This window comes from Hibiscus syriacus, unplaced genomic scaffold (assembly GCF_006381635.1).
Source record: "Hibiscus syriacus cultivar Baekdansim isolate YM2019G1 unplaced genomic scaffold, ASM638163v2 tig00110223_pilon, whole genome shotgun sequence".
NCBI lineage: Eukaryota > Viridiplantae > Streptophyta > Magnoliopsida > Malvales > Malvaceae > Hibiscus > Hibiscus syriacus.
This window is the reverse complement of record NW_024062636.1, coordinates 1460003-1478642: the sequence shown is the minus strand read 5'-3', so window position 1 is coordinate 1478642 and position 18640 is coordinate 1460003. Positions and strand designations below refer to the sequence as shown.

General features: G+C 37.0%; 1 protein-coding gene across 3 annotated transcripts; it reads right to left on the bottom strand.

The window, feature by feature from the left end:
• Positions 1 to 201: 201 nt before the first annotated feature.
• Positions 202 to 16100, bottom strand: LOC120114368. Of its 3 annotated transcripts, XM_039135306.1 has the most exons (10): positions 16095 to 16100; positions 4278 to 4487; positions 3707 to 3752; positions 3527 to 3605; positions 3372 to 3417; positions 3201 to 3299; positions 2304 to 2372; positions 1866 to 2220; positions 1607 to 1746; positions 202 to 1426 (listed from the first exon to the last, which is right to left on the bottom strand). In XM_039135306.1, the coding sequence occupies exons 2-10, from the start codon at positions 4440 to 4442 to the stop codon at positions 437 to 439; spliced, it is 1989 nt and encodes a 662-aa protein (XP_038991237.1). In that variant the 5' UTR covers positions 4443 to 4487; positions 16095 to 16100; the 3' UTR covers positions 202 to 436. The 3 variants fall into 3 exon arrangements, with proteins under 3 accessions (XP_038991237.1, XP_038991236.1, XP_038991235.1); XM_039135305.1 differs by lacking the exon at positions 16095 to 16100 and having other exon boundaries at positions 1872 to 2220; positions 4278 to 4840; XM_039135304.1 differs by lacking the exon at positions 16095 to 16100 and having other exon boundaries at positions 203 to 1426; positions 4278 to 4839.
• Between the last annotated feature and the right edge of the window lie 2540 nt (positions 16101 to 18640).

Genomic DNA, 18640 nt, shown 5'->3' with positions numbered 1-18640 from the left:
TTCCATTTTTCCTTCCTTTGACTCGCTTATAAAAAATCTAGGTTGTTTTAAACAAATCTATATTTAATTCCATATAGTTAACATTAAATTAATTTTGAAATCCAATAAAAAATAATAAAATTTTCAAAATTCATATAGTGTAAACAATTAACAAACAAAAATTTATATAAAATATAAAACACATTAAAATTATCATAACACCATAAAATACATTGATCATAGCATTCATGTTCATTGCCAAATACAAACTGCTCATCTTCATCGTGGAATGAATTAGGATCCAAATGAAACCATCTTTTGCTTATGTGCCTAAGAATCAGGATACACTGATCTATACAACAATAATCTATAAATGTGAAAGCTTCAACAGCCACTATTCAGCTGGACCTTCTTTGCACCTCACCTATCTATGGTTAACCTATCTATGGATGTTTGATCAGAGCTGCAACGCTAAATCTGGGTGAGCTGAATCGGCTCGAGTCGAACTAGGTGACCCAGGTGACTGAAATCTGATGTTCAGGTCTGGTGGAACTGAATCTGGTCTCTGTTTTGGTGACAGCCTTGAGACTGGTTTTTGATGTGGAGATGATTCTTCCCACAATGGCTGTCGATGAATCATTGATCTTGGCGTGGCCTCTGTCTCGCGCCCGGAATTAGGTGGGCAGCTCAGATTGTTTGTGCATGAATTTTCTGTCAATTTAGGGTCGTTTGAGTTTGAGTTCGAGTTTGCAGTTGCTGGATGTGCAAAGTTAGTAGCAGTCCTTGAGACGGTCTGAGATGTCTGGAAACTGAACCCAGGAGGCTTGGCAGTTCCAATGTGTTTTACCATATGAGCCGGGAGATTATACCCGTAAGCACCATTATTGTATTCATTCATGCCAGGATGAACTGGGAAGGGAGGCCTCGGCTGGACCACTCCTGCACTGCTGTTTGTCATGTTAAAACCATTATTGGGAGATCCATCGCTGGCTTCGGTCTTCGGATTCCATGATTCAGGAGATCTTTTAGCAGTCGAAAAGGTTGCAGAAGTAGTGCCAGATGCAGCTATAGGCTTACTTAAATTGCCTCCTGAGACGGACTGAACTGAAGGAACATGTTTCTCAGACAAATTATCAGCTTTGGGCTTGGCAGGTTGTTTGTCTTCTCGGGTTTCCGGGGCATAAGATTCAGTGAGAGAACATGAATTTTGATCAACGGAGCAGAGCAGTGATGATGTCTGCTGGCCTGGCGGAAGCGAGAACGAAGGTAGTTGTAAAGGTCTCTGTGCTGGAATATCATTTTCTACAACCCATCCAGGACCAAAATTTACTCCATCTGGTAAACACTTTTCTATCCTTTTGGAAGCGATTTTCCAGGCAACCGAACCAAGGTTCGCAGCAAATCGAGCTAGACTGCGTGTGTAACCATGCTCCAAGTATACCCCCACCTGCTCCAAATGAAAAACAAGATATCAAATAAACACAAGACAATCTAAGATTCCCCACACAAGCTAGTCCAGCAGAAAGGATAGAGCACAAAATATTTGCGGACATAACTTATAGCAGTGAGGAGTTTCAGCATTCTAATCGATAAAATTAAAAGACCGTCGTTTATCGATGATACGTACAGTCAGTAGCTGCTTCCGCTCTCCAGCGAAAGTATTCAACACGGATGCCTCTCTTGCAGCAGATGAATGAAATAGATTATAAGTGTTACGTCTATTCTCATCCAGCACAAAATGCCTTTTTCCGTGTTTCATCATATAACCTGCAAGAAAGACAATCCTCAAACTACTCCTCATAAAACAACACATAAGAAGGGTGTGGACTAATGAGAGCCATAAGAAAAGAAAACCAAAAAAGGAGAAGGTTGTAAGAGTTCTTGGCCTGTACCTTCATCATTTCTGTTGGATTTGTTTTCAGTGAATAAGCCTGAATAAACATCGTTGCGAGAACCATAAAATCTTCCAGATGAGTCTGCAATATTAGAATTGTCAGAAGCAAGAGGTCCTTTTCTAGTGTCATGATTGGAACATAAGGTGTTATCTGGACCAGTAGCAAGGGTGGCATCTGAAGAAAATTCTGAAGCATTATGCTCTAAGGAAGGCCGGCCCGGTGTCTTCTTGAAATTTTTGGTTGGTGGTCTACCTCTCCTTATCACCTTTGGTTCTGCTTCATTATCATCACTATCTTGCCGTAAATTATCAAAGTTCTTTTTTGCTAGCTCTTGTATCGATCGTGCCTGAAAACAAATTAAAATTTTCTGGGGGAAAAAAACAAAAAATGAACCCTTAATATAAATTACAAGCTGGTGACTGACCATACCTGTCGAAAATATATGGTATCAGGAGCATTATATTGCATCGCATTTGAACATATGAGGAAGACATCTTTCTGCAAGATAACAAAAGGAAACGTCTTTTTTAGGACATTTTTTCTTTCTTACTATCAGCCGGACAAGCTTTGTACAATATCTCCAAACATCACCAGAAAAATCAACAGATGGCCATCAAAAAGAAAACTTAAAAGAAAAAAAAAAACACGTTCATCATTTCATCCTTTTCCCTTTCCACACTCTTCGCATCGTATGAATTCAGAGAACAAAGAAATGATACCAAAAGTGGAGCAGAGAGGGTAAGAAAATGAACACCAGCAACAACTAAACACAAGAGTTTCTAGCATTTGTATAAGAAGAACCCCCTTTTTTGTCACCAAAAGAAGGCGAACATTGTAGCATATTCATTAAATGCAACCCGCTACCATTGGTTACTTAGATCTTAACACAAGGAATAGCTTAATTATTACATGAGTTGTAAAATTATTTGCCATAACATTAAGAAGAATTCGTAGAAATCTAAACTTAGAAATTTTTTTTTACAAAATAATAACTATTCAAAATAAGCAATATTTATTCATTTCCTTTTTCCGAACTAAGCCATGTGAGTGGCTCAATATTACCAAGTGAAGTTAGTGTCTTACTAACACATGTACTAAAACAAGAGGAATAAATAACACGCCTACCAAACGTAGCTTTAAGTGATTTAAAAACATGGCAATAACAGAATTTTGTTTGTTTGCCGTACAGTCGGATCAAAAAAGAAAATCTTACAGCTAGCTAGATCACATATCTAGCATAGTTGTTATGCTCATAATGAAGCTGAAAGATGTTATACTAATTGAAGATTGAAGGCAAAAGATAAAATGACAAGCATGTTAACCAACCTCAAACTGTTCTAAGATGGCATAAGCCCCACTAGCAAGTTTTTTCCTAATAGTTCCGAAATCCATCGGATGCTCGATAACCTCGTGATAGTCCGGCAGCTGCATAAAGGGAACATAAATCAAATAAGAAAGATATGGTTTAATAACAATGATGACATTTGCAGAACATACCTCTTCAGGGTCTACGGGCTCCGAAAACACGCCATAGGTATCCTTCCTGAAATCGGTTAATTTCAAAAGCAGCAGAACTGAGAAAAACTGACCATCAAAATGCTACATGTAGCGTGAGAAATCAAACCAAATTTCGCAGGAGGTTATTGAAATACTTTTGAAGCCTATCTAGGATGAAAAGTAACAGCTTTTTGTCCGGTAAAGCCGTCGAGGGTCCAGAATCCAACAGACCACCTACACATATTGATAATGATTTAATAAACAATTTAAAATTTAAAATTCCTTAAAAAAACCTGCAATTTTTTATAACAAATGGTATTGGATCTCGAGTAAACCTTGGCTGTTACGTGTGAGGTTTGCACCAGAAACAGACTTCTCTTCCTGAAAATTGTTCACAAAATATGAAAAATAATACTGCAATTAGTAATGGACAAGTCGGGGGCTTTGTTTCCTTTAGTGGCTGAGATACAACCAAGCAAAGTAGCATGGCATTCAAACTTCCAGGTCGCAGAAAAGGCAGAATACAGTTACAATAACCGAAAGAGAAAGGACAAAACCAAACTTTTAATAAACTATCACAGTCAAAATAATAATAATAATTTTCTTTTTTATCAAAATAAACATTTAAAAAAAATTAGTGGGAGAAAAAGAATCGCAAAAATTCAAGGTAGATTACAAAAGAAAAACGGGAATAAGTCAACCCACAAATTTACTCAAAATTGTGTAAAACCCCACTAACTCACAGGCCCGAAATTCAAGGAATCTTAATTCCGTAAAAAAATAATTGACGCTTTTTTTCCCTTTAAAAATCCGTTGAAATACCCAAAACTGAAATGGAAAATAGCTGAAATTAGAGAAAACGTTTTAGGTTTAATTTTTCATAAGAAACCTCAAAATTTAGCAAACCTTTCTGGAATCAGCAATTGCAGATCCATCCCCGATGGAATTGATTTTCCTCTTCTTGTGAGTCGAGCCCACGTTACTGTCCTCGAGATTCGAATCGGAGCCGAGGGATCCAGAATTGACCGGCGATTTTTGCTGCGGGGAAGGCAGCTTGAGAACCAGTTTCATCTTCTTCTCCCGTCGTTTTTTTCCGACCAATTCTTCTTCTTCTTCCTCCTCCTCATCTTGTCCTTCTTCTTCTTCGTCACTGGCGTTGTCTTGTCCGTCGTCGTCGTTATCCCCCGAGGAATGATTGGGATGGCGGCGGGTGGATCGGCGGGGAGGAGTAGCAGTGGCAGAGTCGTAATTAAGAGTGGTTGTCGGGGTGGAATAATTTCTTCTGCTGTCCTGTTGACTTTGCTGTTGTTCTTTAAGGTTCCGTTTCTGAAGATCTAGAAGAGAAGGTCTTCCTTTCTTCTTCCTCCTCTTCTTCTCCACTACCTTACCCATACTTTGTGTTTTGGTTTGGTCCTTCCTATCTCTCTCTCTATGTCTCTCTCTTTCTCTCTCTGCTTCCCACACAGAAATTAACAAAAGGTGCATGAATGCTTTGGCTTTGTTTTTCATACGGCTTTCACGACATTGGCACGTGAAGGGCACGCATAAGAGGTTGAGTCTAACACGTGTTGAGAAGGGATTTGTTGAGATGTTGAGTGGGTTCGTGTTGTAGGAAAAACATGTTCAACAACAAGTCAACAAAAACAACCGATCATCGTGTTTCGATTTTCTTTATTTTCCGCTTTCAACTTGCAATTTACAATAAGAATAAAAGATTAAATTACACTATTAGTCATCAACCTATCCCTTTTTTCTTATTTTGATCACCAAAATAATGTTTTGACAAAATCATCATTATTATTACGGCTTTTTTATTTTGATTACCGAAAGTTAAAATTAACGATGGTATTGGCGTAAATTTTCTTTATTTTCTTTATTTTGAAAGTTATTTTTTTCTTCATTAACAATCTATATATTATTTTTAGTAATTTTATTCGAACTAATAAGATAAAGACATATATTATTATTTTATTCAATTAAAATAAAGAATAAAGTATACAAATGATCCCCGACTATAAGGTATTATTTTTATTAAGTCTCTTAATTATTAAAAATTACAAAATAGTCTCTTGACTATAAATTGTTGACTATTAAAAGTTATAAAATAGTCACTTGACTATTCATATGTTCTAAACTCATTATTTTCTAGGTCACTTGAGCTAGATGTTAACATGCTGATTGAGATATGATAAAATCATATTTTAATGATGTCTACTAGCGCAACCAATTCTTTCAAGCAGCAACTCGATGACAAAATGTTTTAACCACTGGCTCGATGACATAATGTAAACGGAAATTTGGTCCATAAAATACAACTCAAACAGTTCTAGGATCTTATTTTATCATATCCTATAAACATGTTAACGTCTAGTTCAAACAACCACTAATTTTTTAACAAAGAACGACGAGTTTAGAACATATGAATAGTTGAGTGATCATTTTATAACTTTTAATAGATGAAAAATTCAACAAAATAACATCCTATAGTTGAAGAATCATTTTGTAAATTTTAATAGTTGAAAACTTAAAAAAAAAACATATCCTACTGGAAGAGGACCATTTATGTACTTTAGACTAAAATAAAAACCAAAACTTTAAGTTAGAATTCTACTAAAATAAGTATTGAAGTTAAACTGATCACTACCTCAAAATCAAAGTTGTACCAAATCATGGCATTTATCAGAGTGTTTTCCCTTCAACAAATCCTTTTGAGAGGTTCTAGATTGAAAAATATTGATAATATTTATTGCATGGTTATTTTCACTGGACACGATACGAAATTAATGCAAAATGCTATAGACCCTCATTCGACGAGGATGATGATGATAGATAAATTTATATCCTTTTAGTACTCTGCTTTTGGTATCAGTCATAGGGTCCTTTTAGTGAGTTATTTGTTGATTCTAATCTGTTAAGAGTTTCCAAAGATCAACTAAGAGCAAGTTTTTCCTTCCCCTTAGCTTTTGAGCTTTCTCTAACATTTCTCACCATACAAGAACCAATAGCAAGGATTACAAGCTGAGTTTAATGCTTTAAAAGATCTTGAGGACTCTCCTAAAGCCTATAAACTATTGAAAACAAGTTTAAATCTATGAATCCCTTAAACCCCCATAAAACTCATTTCTTGAAACTATGGTCAAACATTGTAAACGTGGGTTTGGAGTGAAGCATGGAATGGGTTGAATCCGATTCTTACCTTGGCTTGTTGTGAAATGCTAAAAACAAACTAAAGTTTTCTTTTTAACCAAGCTTGTCTAAGAAGAAGATGAAGAAGAATATGAGAGTTTGGGAGAATAAGATGAAGATGCAAAAAAGAAAAGTGAAGGAATCAGATGTGATCTCACAATCCTTAATTGGTTTTCTATTTTATTTTTGAACAATGGTATAATTATTTTCTTGGTCCCTTTGATTCTGACTGCAACTAAAAATACCCATTTTTCCACTATTGGGCTCAATCCAAGCCTAATTTAACTTGTTTTTTGGTCAAGGCTTCCTATAAATTAAATTACTTGCCTAAAGCCCATCTTGGGTTAGCCTAAACTCCTAACCCGGATCCGGGGCATTACAATTCTCCCCAATAAACAAGATTGACGCTCCTAATGAGAGATGCTAGATCGAATGAAGCTATTCTCTAACAACTCCTGAATCTGAGCCTTTAACTCCTTTAGTTCTCTCAGTGTCATACGATAGAGAGCCATAGACACCGGAGCTAAACCCGATATTATCTCAATGCCAAACTCTAACTCACGCTCGGGTGGTTAACCAAGTAATTCCTATGGGAACACATCGGAAAAATCTCCAGCTACTCAGATATCCTCGAGTATGGGTATTGAAATTCAAGTGTCGACTACGTGAGCCAAGAAGGTCTCACACCCACGGACGATCGTTGTTTGGTCTTTCAAGGCTGATAATATCCTTGACTTGCGGGATCTCTTGCTGGTCATTACTAATTTGGTCACATTGGTTGTCCTGAGCTTAAGTCGTCTACCTTTGTACCTCAAGATGTCATCGTGCTTTGTTAACCAATCCATCCCTAAAATCATATCTAACTCCCTGAAGGGTAACTCCATCAAATCTGTTGGAAATGTCTGATACTGAATTCTCACTGGACATATTTATCCACAATGACGTCTAGACCTAGGGGGCTCGATACTCGAACACCTATCTCAAGATCCTTTAGTAGGATTTCTATTTTTTTAATTAGGTCGGAGCATATATAAGAGTGGGTGAAATTGGGGTTTATCAATGTAGTAACTGGAATGGAAAAACTGTGAATGTACATGATATAGCATCTACTGTGTCACACTCCTCTCAGGCTCTCACCGCGTACTGCATGGATGTCACTCTTGGCTCTGCACCAACCATTGATCTAGCTGTTACATGACTCTGTTGTCCAAACACAATTTTACCACCCCTAGCTGGCCATCGACCTCTCTACACTAATGGTACCGATCACTAAGTCACTGTTGATGTTGTACCTTGAGCTCCTAAAAAGTCTTTGACGAAGTGGTCCATGGAGTCGTAATTGTAGTAACTCCTCGAACCCTGCTGGCACGTCCCTAGGTGCTTCTCCTCATACTTATCACAAATTAGATAAATAAAGACTCTGGTCGACTCACTGGCGTCACCCCCGGAGGCTACGTTTAGTAGTCTCCTCCTTTAATCGGACCTACCTCCACAGTCAGAACTCTGCCCAGTCATCATAGACTGTGCTGCTAGGGGTCTCGACGAACCTTGACTGTCTCTAACCCTCTTAGATAGGGATAAAGATGGCCTTGCTGGCACAGGGGCTCTTATAATCTGTCTCACAACCTCATTTATCTTCCAAGCTTGCTTATCCAGGGCCCTTTCGATCGCCTTCGACTGGTAGATCAACCGAGTGAAGACCTTGGAATGATCGACAACGAGGTGTATCAGCATGTTGTAACGAAGTCCCTCCCTGAATCTGTGACAACGGTGTTCCTTTGCTGGAATCAGCTCTGCGACATACTTGCTCAGCTTGAAAAACTCTCACTCATACTTCACCACTGAGCGATAACCCTAAGTCAAGTATAGGAACTACTCCATCAAATCATTGGTGTAGGTCTCTCTGATGTACTTCTATCTAAACTCGTCTAAAAATTGATTCCACGTCGGCCTCTCTAGCTTCATAGCCATATTAAACGTCTTCCACCAATCTATAGTGTCACCCTTGAGTAGGGCGATGAAGCAATCAAGGTTACCCTCTGGGGTAAGATGCAGTTGTTTGAGGGTACGAAGCATCTCTCTGAGCCACTGATCTACTACTATAGGATCATCATCCTCTGAACCGTAGAACTCAGTCATCTTATATCTGCAGAGCTGCTCTACTGATGACTCATAAGGTATGACCACTGGCTGAGCTGGTGCAGATGAAGATGAAGAACTAAGGAAAGACCTAGCTATCTGTCTAAGTACGGAGGTAAGGTCCTTGAAAAAGGTCGTCTCCTCAACCCCCGCATCTAGTTAGGCCTTGCTGAGAGATATCCGGGATGAACTCGTCAATGGTATCTAAGGCTAACGAGGTATGACTCTTATCTCTACTATCCTAAATATACATTGGGTCGTCTGTCATGGGTTCTATTTGAAATTAGAAAGAAATAAGGGGTCATTATCATTTCAGTTGTTATAGTACTCTTGACTCCCTAAAGGCATGTACATATGCAAACAATGATTGATTTTAACCAGCAAGTCCTAGGAATGACTAAACCTCGATGCTCTAATACTAATAAATGTAACACCTTAATCTAATTCGACTCGAAGATCCATGGATTACAATGTTACACAAGGATACCAAAATAGTGACCCAATTTTTTTCTCTTTAAAACTACTTGTAAAACAACCGATAATAATAATTCATCCATAGCAATTAAAATTGACATAAAAATAATATGAGTTTACAAAATATGAGGAGGTCCCAAAATATATCCACAATAATATAAATACTGAGTACAAATCGAGTTACGACTGAATACACGAAAGGGAACATAAATAGGACATGCCTTCTAAGAATGATTCAAGACGTACTTTGTAAGTCTCTGATAGTCTGAACCTCTACACTAGAATGTCTATGATAATAACTCCCCATGAATGACTTTCTACGTACCTGTGAATGGAAACACATTTCGAACGTTAAACTTACGAGTATAGCACCTCACTAATAAATGTACTATACTACATGCATTCACTAAATGAGATAGCTAGTGGCACATGTTTGAACATGCAAAACTACTGATTCTAACTACTAAGTAGGCATCATGGTACAGCTGAGGGTTCTGCATCTCTATAACCCTCTGAGACTGATACGGGTAACCCGATCCGATCTGGGGTATCACATTAGGGCCACTGGAGCGATCCATTGTAAAAATCTCGAAAAATTTAAAACTTTTATTAAAACATGTAACTCATAAAATGATTTATCATTATGCAGAGATAAAACAGATTTTCAGACTCATATATAAAACAAAATACAATTACATGCCCCCTAATCACATGTACCATACTCTGCAAGCAATGCCGAACGAACTCCCTTATTGATGTCGATAGATACACTGGTACGATTCTTTTAACCTGAAAAATGTGAGTAATAGAGTAAGCTTTGGGAAGCTCAATAATACAATACTACCAGTTAATGCTACATGACATGCAGATAAATGGGAAGCCATATAATTTCCTTATTGAATCAGATATATACCGGTTTTCGAAATAATCTGGGGTTCCACTAGTAGTTCATCAAGTAGGAGCCATGAAGATCTCAGTTCATAGGAAGAATTCATAGTATCACATTTTCAGGAGGTCGAATATGATGTCTAGTGTGTTACATTTAAAACCAGTGAACATATATAAATCTTTTAAAACCATAACGAAACCTTCCAACCATATTCCATTATGCATTTTCCCATAACTGTATCGATAAGGGCTTACCCTAAGCACATAAAAAAAGGGAGCCAACCAAAGGGAGCATCTTGGGGCCTATGGGCCTACCCAAGAAAGTTCTCAAGGCTACGAGGCCTACCCAAGAAAGATCTCAGGGCCGCAGGGCCTACCCAAGAATGATCTCAGGGCCACAAGGCCTACCCAAGAAAAATCCCAGGGTCGCAGGGCCTACCCAAGAATGATCTTGGGGTTGCTGAGCCTACCCAAGAGTCACATTAGATCCGTAAAGTTTTATCAGCTTGATCAAAAATGTACTTCCATATACCAGTCCTATCCAAAATCGGTATCTCAAAGATACAAGTTGTACAGTAAGCAATATTTCCATAAATTCGTAATCATCGTAATCATATACTAGTGAAAACCAATAATCAGATAACAATCATAGTCCATAAGCCATCACCAGTAAGATGGTGTATCAATAAAATAGTAAACCATAGATTTTTGTGTACCACACTTCAAAACAGATAAACCAATTAAGTAATACTTAGGGAACACATTAGAGGGTCCAAGTATTTTTCAAATACACTTAGTATTTATCAAACTGGATAACATGAAACTGATGTCTTTTGATCAGATCCCAGGAACGAGGTCCTATTGAAATGAATCGATTAATAGTCGTTCTAATCATACATTTAAATCGATACTTTAGAATCCCACTATGATTCAGGTGTATCCTGAAGGTGTTCAAGAACCTTTATACTGAATAAATTTTAGATTCAAATTTATGGAGAGTGATTCCATTACTCAACCAATCTGGGGTATCCAGAATCCTTTGCATCTAAGTTACTTGTGTGAATCAGATATGACCAGAGTGATTTGAGCTGATAAGGGAGAAACGTAGAATCAAAATATTTACCCTTTTTATTGATCAATCAGATTATCAAACAACTCCCAGAACTGATGCATGTTTACTGGTCAATTTCCTGCCCTTCTAGGGTATTCACTCTTTAATACCTAAAATTTATTGTCCATAGACCCTCTTCATAATCATCACTGAATAGATCTTAAGTGAACGAACATATATTCCAATGGTCGTTATTTCATTTTTCACGTTTCAACGATATTAGGAAATGCCAACGTACTTGATTTGTCGTTTATAACCCATAGAAATGATACACTATGTAAACTCATCAGAGTTTCCAGACTTATCCAAATCACTTACTTAATCCTCAGTCACTGAGGTTACTTAGTTCATTTAGCAATCAAGTCTATTCCAGTTACTTCAAGGTTTTCCAGAGTAATTCATACGTTTCTGAATTTCTGATACATATTGGACTTCCATTCAGTTTAATTTGGTATTCGTGATTGATTTGTCTAAACATTATCTTATTCATGCATTTACCAATATGAACATGTTCCATAAAGTATAAAGAGGTAATAATGTATTACCTTGATTTTCGTCCCATATTGATCGACCATTTAAACTCCATTCGAATACCGTCAATCTTGAAATCAATGTCCAACAATTTCTCAGATACATAACAACAGAAATTTCATCAGAAACGGAGCATAATTGTGAAAAACATATCGAATTGGTTGGTAAATTAGTGAAAAATAGCTTACCAAGTTCGAATTTGGCGAAACGGACTTCGGAATCGTACCCATGACGTCAAAAAACATAAAATATAACTTTCCAAAAATTTTGACTTTTTGGTCAAAGTCAATGGTTAACGGGGTCAAAGTCAACGAGTTGATCCAGTGAGTTGAATCAGTCGAGTTAACTCAGCGCGGGTTGACTCAGTCGGGCATGCAGGTCGGGTTAGCCCATTTCAAGTTGTCCAGAATTTCCCCACTCTCAGGGGTGGCGTGTGGGGGCGCATGCGGCGTTTAAAAAAATCCACAAAAATTCCTAAAATTATTTTAAGGGATTTTGAGACATTTACCAACCTCGATTCATAATTTTAAACGGCATAGAGCTCGATTCCGAAACATCGAAAACTTTAACTTCCTTACCCCTCGGCGAAGACGGAGACAAAAAGGACACTGATGGACTCGGAACGATACAAGGAACACGATGGTGCGAGAGGTGTCGAAAACAAAGCAACGATCGACAATGAATCTACGATTTTTCACGACGGTGGAATTTAAAATCTTTGAAACTTTGAGTTGAATTTTACGGCAAACGGTGACGATTCACGACGAGGGGTTTGAGGGGTTTTGTTCATCGATCGATAACGAACACGATGGTGGTTTTGAATCGACGAACGGTGGCCGGTCAGTGAAGAAATCGGAGCTACAAAGGGGGTCAACGGGGGAGGGAAATGGGGAAAAGAAATCTGGGAAAACCAGATTACACAGGGGAGGGAGAGTTTATAATTCAACACATAAGAAAAATAGGTAAATTCAGGAATGGTTCCCTGAATTTCTTACACTTCCTAAAATGGTCTGCCAACTTTGTGATTTTACACTTTAATCCTCAATTTCTTCCAAAATACCATTTTAATTCAATACTTTATAATTTCTAAAATTTAGCCCCTAAATTGGGGTGTGACAATTCTCCCCTCCTTAAAAGATTTTCATCCTCGAAATTCATTTATGTCACATAATTGGATAAATGAAACTTTCATCAGTTCTTTCATATCTTCAAGTAGCTTTTACAAAAGTATTGTTCCTCTTTAAATCTTTAACCAGTTGAGTATACATTTTCTTCAGAACTCTCCCTCATTCCAATAAAATAATCAGAACATATTTATCCTTGTGGAATCAATTCAGCCTTGGTTACGAGAATAGGCTCATAGAGGGATAACATATCCCAATTTCATTTCTGGAGTTAGATCAAAATTTCTCAGATGAGTAACTCTCACATGGCTCGTGAGGTACTTTACAGAATTTAGATAGACGTTACTGGTATTCCTTTATGCAAAGGTAGAGCCTTAACGGATAAAACTTAGGTTTTCTCGTTACAGATAGTGACTCAACCTTGGAGTTCTAGCTCAGAGAAGTACGATTGTAGCCTAGGGGAATGTACTGATCAGACATCTTTTAACATTCGACCGGTCGGTCTATTTGGAAAAATTTTGACTCAAACCTAAACTCTGATACCACTAAATGTAACCCCCTCAGATCGATACATGTAACCCGATCCGATATGGGGTGTCACATTAAGGCCACCAGAGCGACCCATTGTAAAAATCTCAGAAAATTTAAAACTTTTATTAAAACATGTAACTCATAAAACGATTTGTCAGTATGTAGAGATTAAATAGATTTTCAGACTCATATATAAAACAAAATACAATTACATTCCCCTAATCACATGTACCATACTCTGCAAGCAACACCGAAAGAACTCCGTTACTGATGTCGATAGATGCACTGGTACGTTTCGTTTAACCTGAAAAGGTGAGTAATAGAGTGAGCTTTGGGAAGCTCAGTAATACAATACTACCAGTTGATGCTACATGACATACAGATAAATAGGAAGCCATATAATTTTCTTATTGAATTAGATGTATACCGATTTCTGAAATAATATGGGGTTCCACTAGTAGTTCATCGAGTAGAAGCCATGAAGATCTCAATTCATAGGAAACATTCATAGTATCACATTTTTAGGAGGTCGAATATGATGTCTATTGTGTTCCATTTATAAGTAGTGAACATATATAAAACTTTTAAAACCATAACGAAACCCTCCAACCTATTCCATTATGCAGTTTCCCATAACTGCATCCATAAGGGCTTACCCTAAGCACACAACAAAAGGGAGCCAACCTAAGGGAGTATCTTGGGGCCTATGGGCCTACCCAAGAAAGTTCTCTGGGCAACGGGGCCTACACAAGAAAGATCTCAGGGCTGCAGGGCCTACCCAAGAATGATCTTAGGGCCACAAGGCCTACCCAAGAAAAATCCCAGGGCCGTAGAGCCTACACAAGAGTCACATTAGATCCGTAAAGTTTTATTAGCTTGATCAGAGTTGTACTTCCATATACCAATCCTATCCAAAATCGGTATCTCAAAGATACAAGTTGTACAGTAAGCAGTATTTCTATAAATCTGTAATCATTGTAATCATATACTAGTAAAAACCAATAATCAGATAACAGTCATAGTCAAAAAGCCATCACCAATAAGACATGCATCAATAAAATAGTAAACCATAGATTTCGGTGTACCACACTTCAAAACAGATAAACCAATTAAGTAATACATAGGGAGCACACTAGAGGGTCAAAGTATTTTTCAGAGACACTTAGTAGTTATCAAGTTGGATAACATGACACTGATGTCTTTTGATTAGATCCTAGGAACGAGGTTCTATTGAAAGGAATTGATTACTAGTCGTTCTAATCAGACATTTAAATCGATACTTTAGAATCCCACTATGATTCAGGTGTATCCGGAAGTTGTTCATGAACCTTTATACTGAATGAATTTTAGATTCAGATTTATGGAGAGTGATTCCATTACTCAACCAATCTGGTGTATCTAGAATCCTTTGCATCTGAGTTAATTGTGTGAATCATATATGACCAGAGTGATTTGAGCCAATAAGGGAGCGCATATTCAGAAGATTTACCCTTTATATTGATCGATCGGATTATCGAACAACTCCTAGAACTGATGCCTGTTGACTGGTCAATTCCCTGCCATTCTAGGGTATTTACTCTTTAATACCTAAAATTTATTGTCCATAGATCCTCTTCATAATCATCACTGAATAGATCTTAAGGGAACGTACATATATTCCCATGGTCGTTATTTCATTTTCACGTTTCAACGATATTAGGAAATGCCAACGTACTTGATTTATGGTTCATAACCCATAGGAATACTACACTATGTAAACTCATCAAAGTTTCTAAACTTATCCAAATCACTTACTTAATCCTCAATCATTGAGGTTACTTAGTTCATTTGGCAGTCAAGTCTATTTCAGTTACTTCGAGGTTTTCCATAGTAATTCAAACGTTTTTGAATTTCGGATACATATTGGACTTTCGTTCAGTTCAAGTTGGTATTATTGATTGACTTGTCTAACCAATATCCATTTCTTAGTATCGAATGCGCTCTAGAGTTGAGCTAAGCTGAGTACTCCCAGAATTATCATCGATCGAAACTCGAAGGAGACAAACAACATTCAAGTGGTATCTATGTCGTTCAGGTACTGACATAGTATAAGCGTTGGTCGACTGACTTAATTTGTTTTCCATAACTTTTTAAGGGCAATGCAACATCCATGTTTATTTGGATTCCTTAATGAATCCAAGACATTTACTTATTTTTTCTATAAGGGTATTTTGGTCATTTTGGTGCTCAATATTGTTCCTGTAATTTCATAGATTGAGAATATCCAATTCTTCCTGGGCTTGATGAAATTCGTGGGTCATTTGCATTCCAGGGGTATTTTTGTTATTTTACAAATCCAGGGTATTTCAATCATTTCCTTCATCTATCTTATTATTTAATTCAAACTTATCATCTATTTTAGTCTTTTCGAACAATTCTGACAAAAGAGCTCCCTCGATAAATTATTCTTCAAGTATTTACTCATAACTTGGAGATTTATGGATTATCAAGAATTTTCTATATAAATATGTGAACTTAACGATGGAATTAATAATTCATCGATTTAGGCATGACTTTTTGGGTACTTTTTCATTCAGGGTTAATTCGGGCTACTTTTTTCCTTTCAAGGGCAATTTTATAATTTCGTAACCATGAAATTTCGATATTAAAACTCTTAACAAGGATAATTATAATTTAGACATTTTAAGGTTAATTGTTTTCCCGGATAATCTCTGAACTTGAAATTATTCCTTATCAAACTTCTAGTATCTTCTATGCGCATCAATAGTTCCATCGGATCAATATGTCTTTTCATATTTATTATCTAACTTCCAGGGATAATTTTTGTCTTTTTACAACATAAGGGTATTTTCACAATTTTACCTAACCGAAGTATTCTCATAATTTCTCATTCAGGTACCTTTTAATGAGATAAAATATAATTTACAGATCCAAGGGCTGATTGCTTTATCACTTAATCATAGAACTTGTAATTTAATTCTAACGGTCCCTCAATTTCTTATATTAGTCATACGAGCCATATTCAGTTACCAAATTTTTACCGTATTCGGATCGAGTGTAGAAATTAATTAACTTCACAAATGAGACCAAACATTATCTTATTAATACATTTATCAATATCAACATGTTCCATAAAGCATAAAGATGTAGTAATGTATTACCTCGATTTCTATTGACCATTTAAACTCGATTCGAACGCCCTCAATCTTGAAATCAACGTCCAATAATTTCTCAGATACATAACAATAGAAATTTCATCAGAAACAAAGCTTAATTGCGAAAAACTGATCAAATCAGTTGGTAAATCAGTGAAAAAAGCTTATCGGGTTTGAATTTGGTGAAACATACTTCAAAATCGGACTCAGGACGTCAAAAACATAAAATATGACTTTTCGAAAATTTTGACTTTTTGGTCAAAGTCAAAGGGTTGACTCGGTCAAAGTCAATGAGTTAACCCAGTGAGTTGACTCAGCCGAGTTAACTCAGTGTGGGTTGACTCAATAGGGAGGCGGGTTGGGTCAGCCCATTTCAAGCTGTCCAGACTTTCCCCACTCTTAGGGGTGGCGCTTGGGGGTGCGTACGGCGTCGTAGGGCATCCAAAAAAATCCACAAAAATTCCTAAAATTATTTTAAGGGATTTTGAGACACTTACCAAGCTCGGTTCATAATTTTGAACGGCGAAGAGCTCGATTCTGAAATATCAGAAACTTTAACTTCCTCACCCCTCACGTACCGGTGACGATGGAGATAAGAAGAACACTAGTGGACTCGAAACGATGCAAGGAACATGATGGTGCGGGAGGTGTCGATAACGGAGCAACGATCGGCGATGAATCTATGATTTTCACGGTGATGGAATTTAAAAACTTTGAAACTTTGAGTTGAATTTTACGGCGAATGGTGATGATTCACGATGAGGGGTTTGAGGGGTTTTGTTCACCGGTCGACAACGAACACGATGGTGATTTCGGATCGACGAACGGTGACCAGACGATGAAGAAATTGAAGCTACAAATGGGGTCAATGGGGGAGGGAAATGGGGAAAAGAAATCTGGGAAAACGATATTACACGAGGGAGGGAAAGTTTATAATTCAACACATAAGAAAAATGGGTAAATTCATGATTGGGTCCCTGAATTTCCTACACTTCCTAAAATGGTCTGGCAACTTTGCGATTTTACACTTTAATCCTCAATTTCTTCCAAAAATGCCATTTTAATTCAATACTTTATAATTTCTAAAATTTAGCCCCTAAATTAGGGTGTGACAATCTCAGAACTCACATACCCCTCTAGCCTTTTTGAGATACCCTCGGGTATTTAGGGTGAGATCTAGAGCTATATCGGAAACGTACACTCGCCAACTTACTCCATCGAGTCTTGGGGCATCTACGCCTAGTCGGCTGCTGAGGTTCTTTGGTAGTGACTTGGATATCCACTAACTATCGTATTCTGCTAGTAAGGAACTCGGGTGTCCTAAATACTTCCAGAGCATCAAACAAGGCTAGTTTTATGTAATCCTAGTTGTTATTGTTTCTACGGTTATGATATTTATTATTGTCCTCACTTGAAGTCTTATTTTCTGTTATTCTGAGTATATGGGGTACCTCGAGCTTGATCCTTTAACCCTTGGATTAATTATCCAAATCTATTCGTGGGTATTGATATTGACCTTTTAGTATAAATACTAGACCTTTGGTATCGATACCCCCTAACCGATGTGTATTGTTTAGTTCAGGCAATATCGATACCCTAAGATGAGTATTGTTGGGGACTTATTTTATTTTGATTGTATTTTGGATTAAAACTTAGAAATTGGATTGTTAAAACATTTTGTTGTTTTTGAATTGTTTAACTATTGTTTGATGTTTGAACTGTTTTGTTTGATCTTTATGAGCTTCGTGTTAATTAATTTTTGCATTATTGACATCTTAGTTGCATTATGACCAATTTACCATTTCACATTTGATTTGAATATTGATTATGAACACTAATGGCTAACCTCTCTTTTGATTTTTGATTTTAGCAGCTTAAGCTATATTCAATTAAAATGTTTAATCAATTGGCTATGTTTTTCAAAGCCTTATTTCACTCAGTTTTTGAGTCTTTTTGATTTAACAAAAAGGGGGAGAAGTGTTAAGTGTTAAAAGTTTTTAAAGGGGAGAAGCGTTATAGTAAGGGGGAGTAATTTCAAAATTGATTTCAAAACTTATTTTCAAAGAAAATCTTAAAATCATTCAAGAGTTTTGTTATATCAAAAAGAGGGGTCGGAACGGTTTTGTGTTT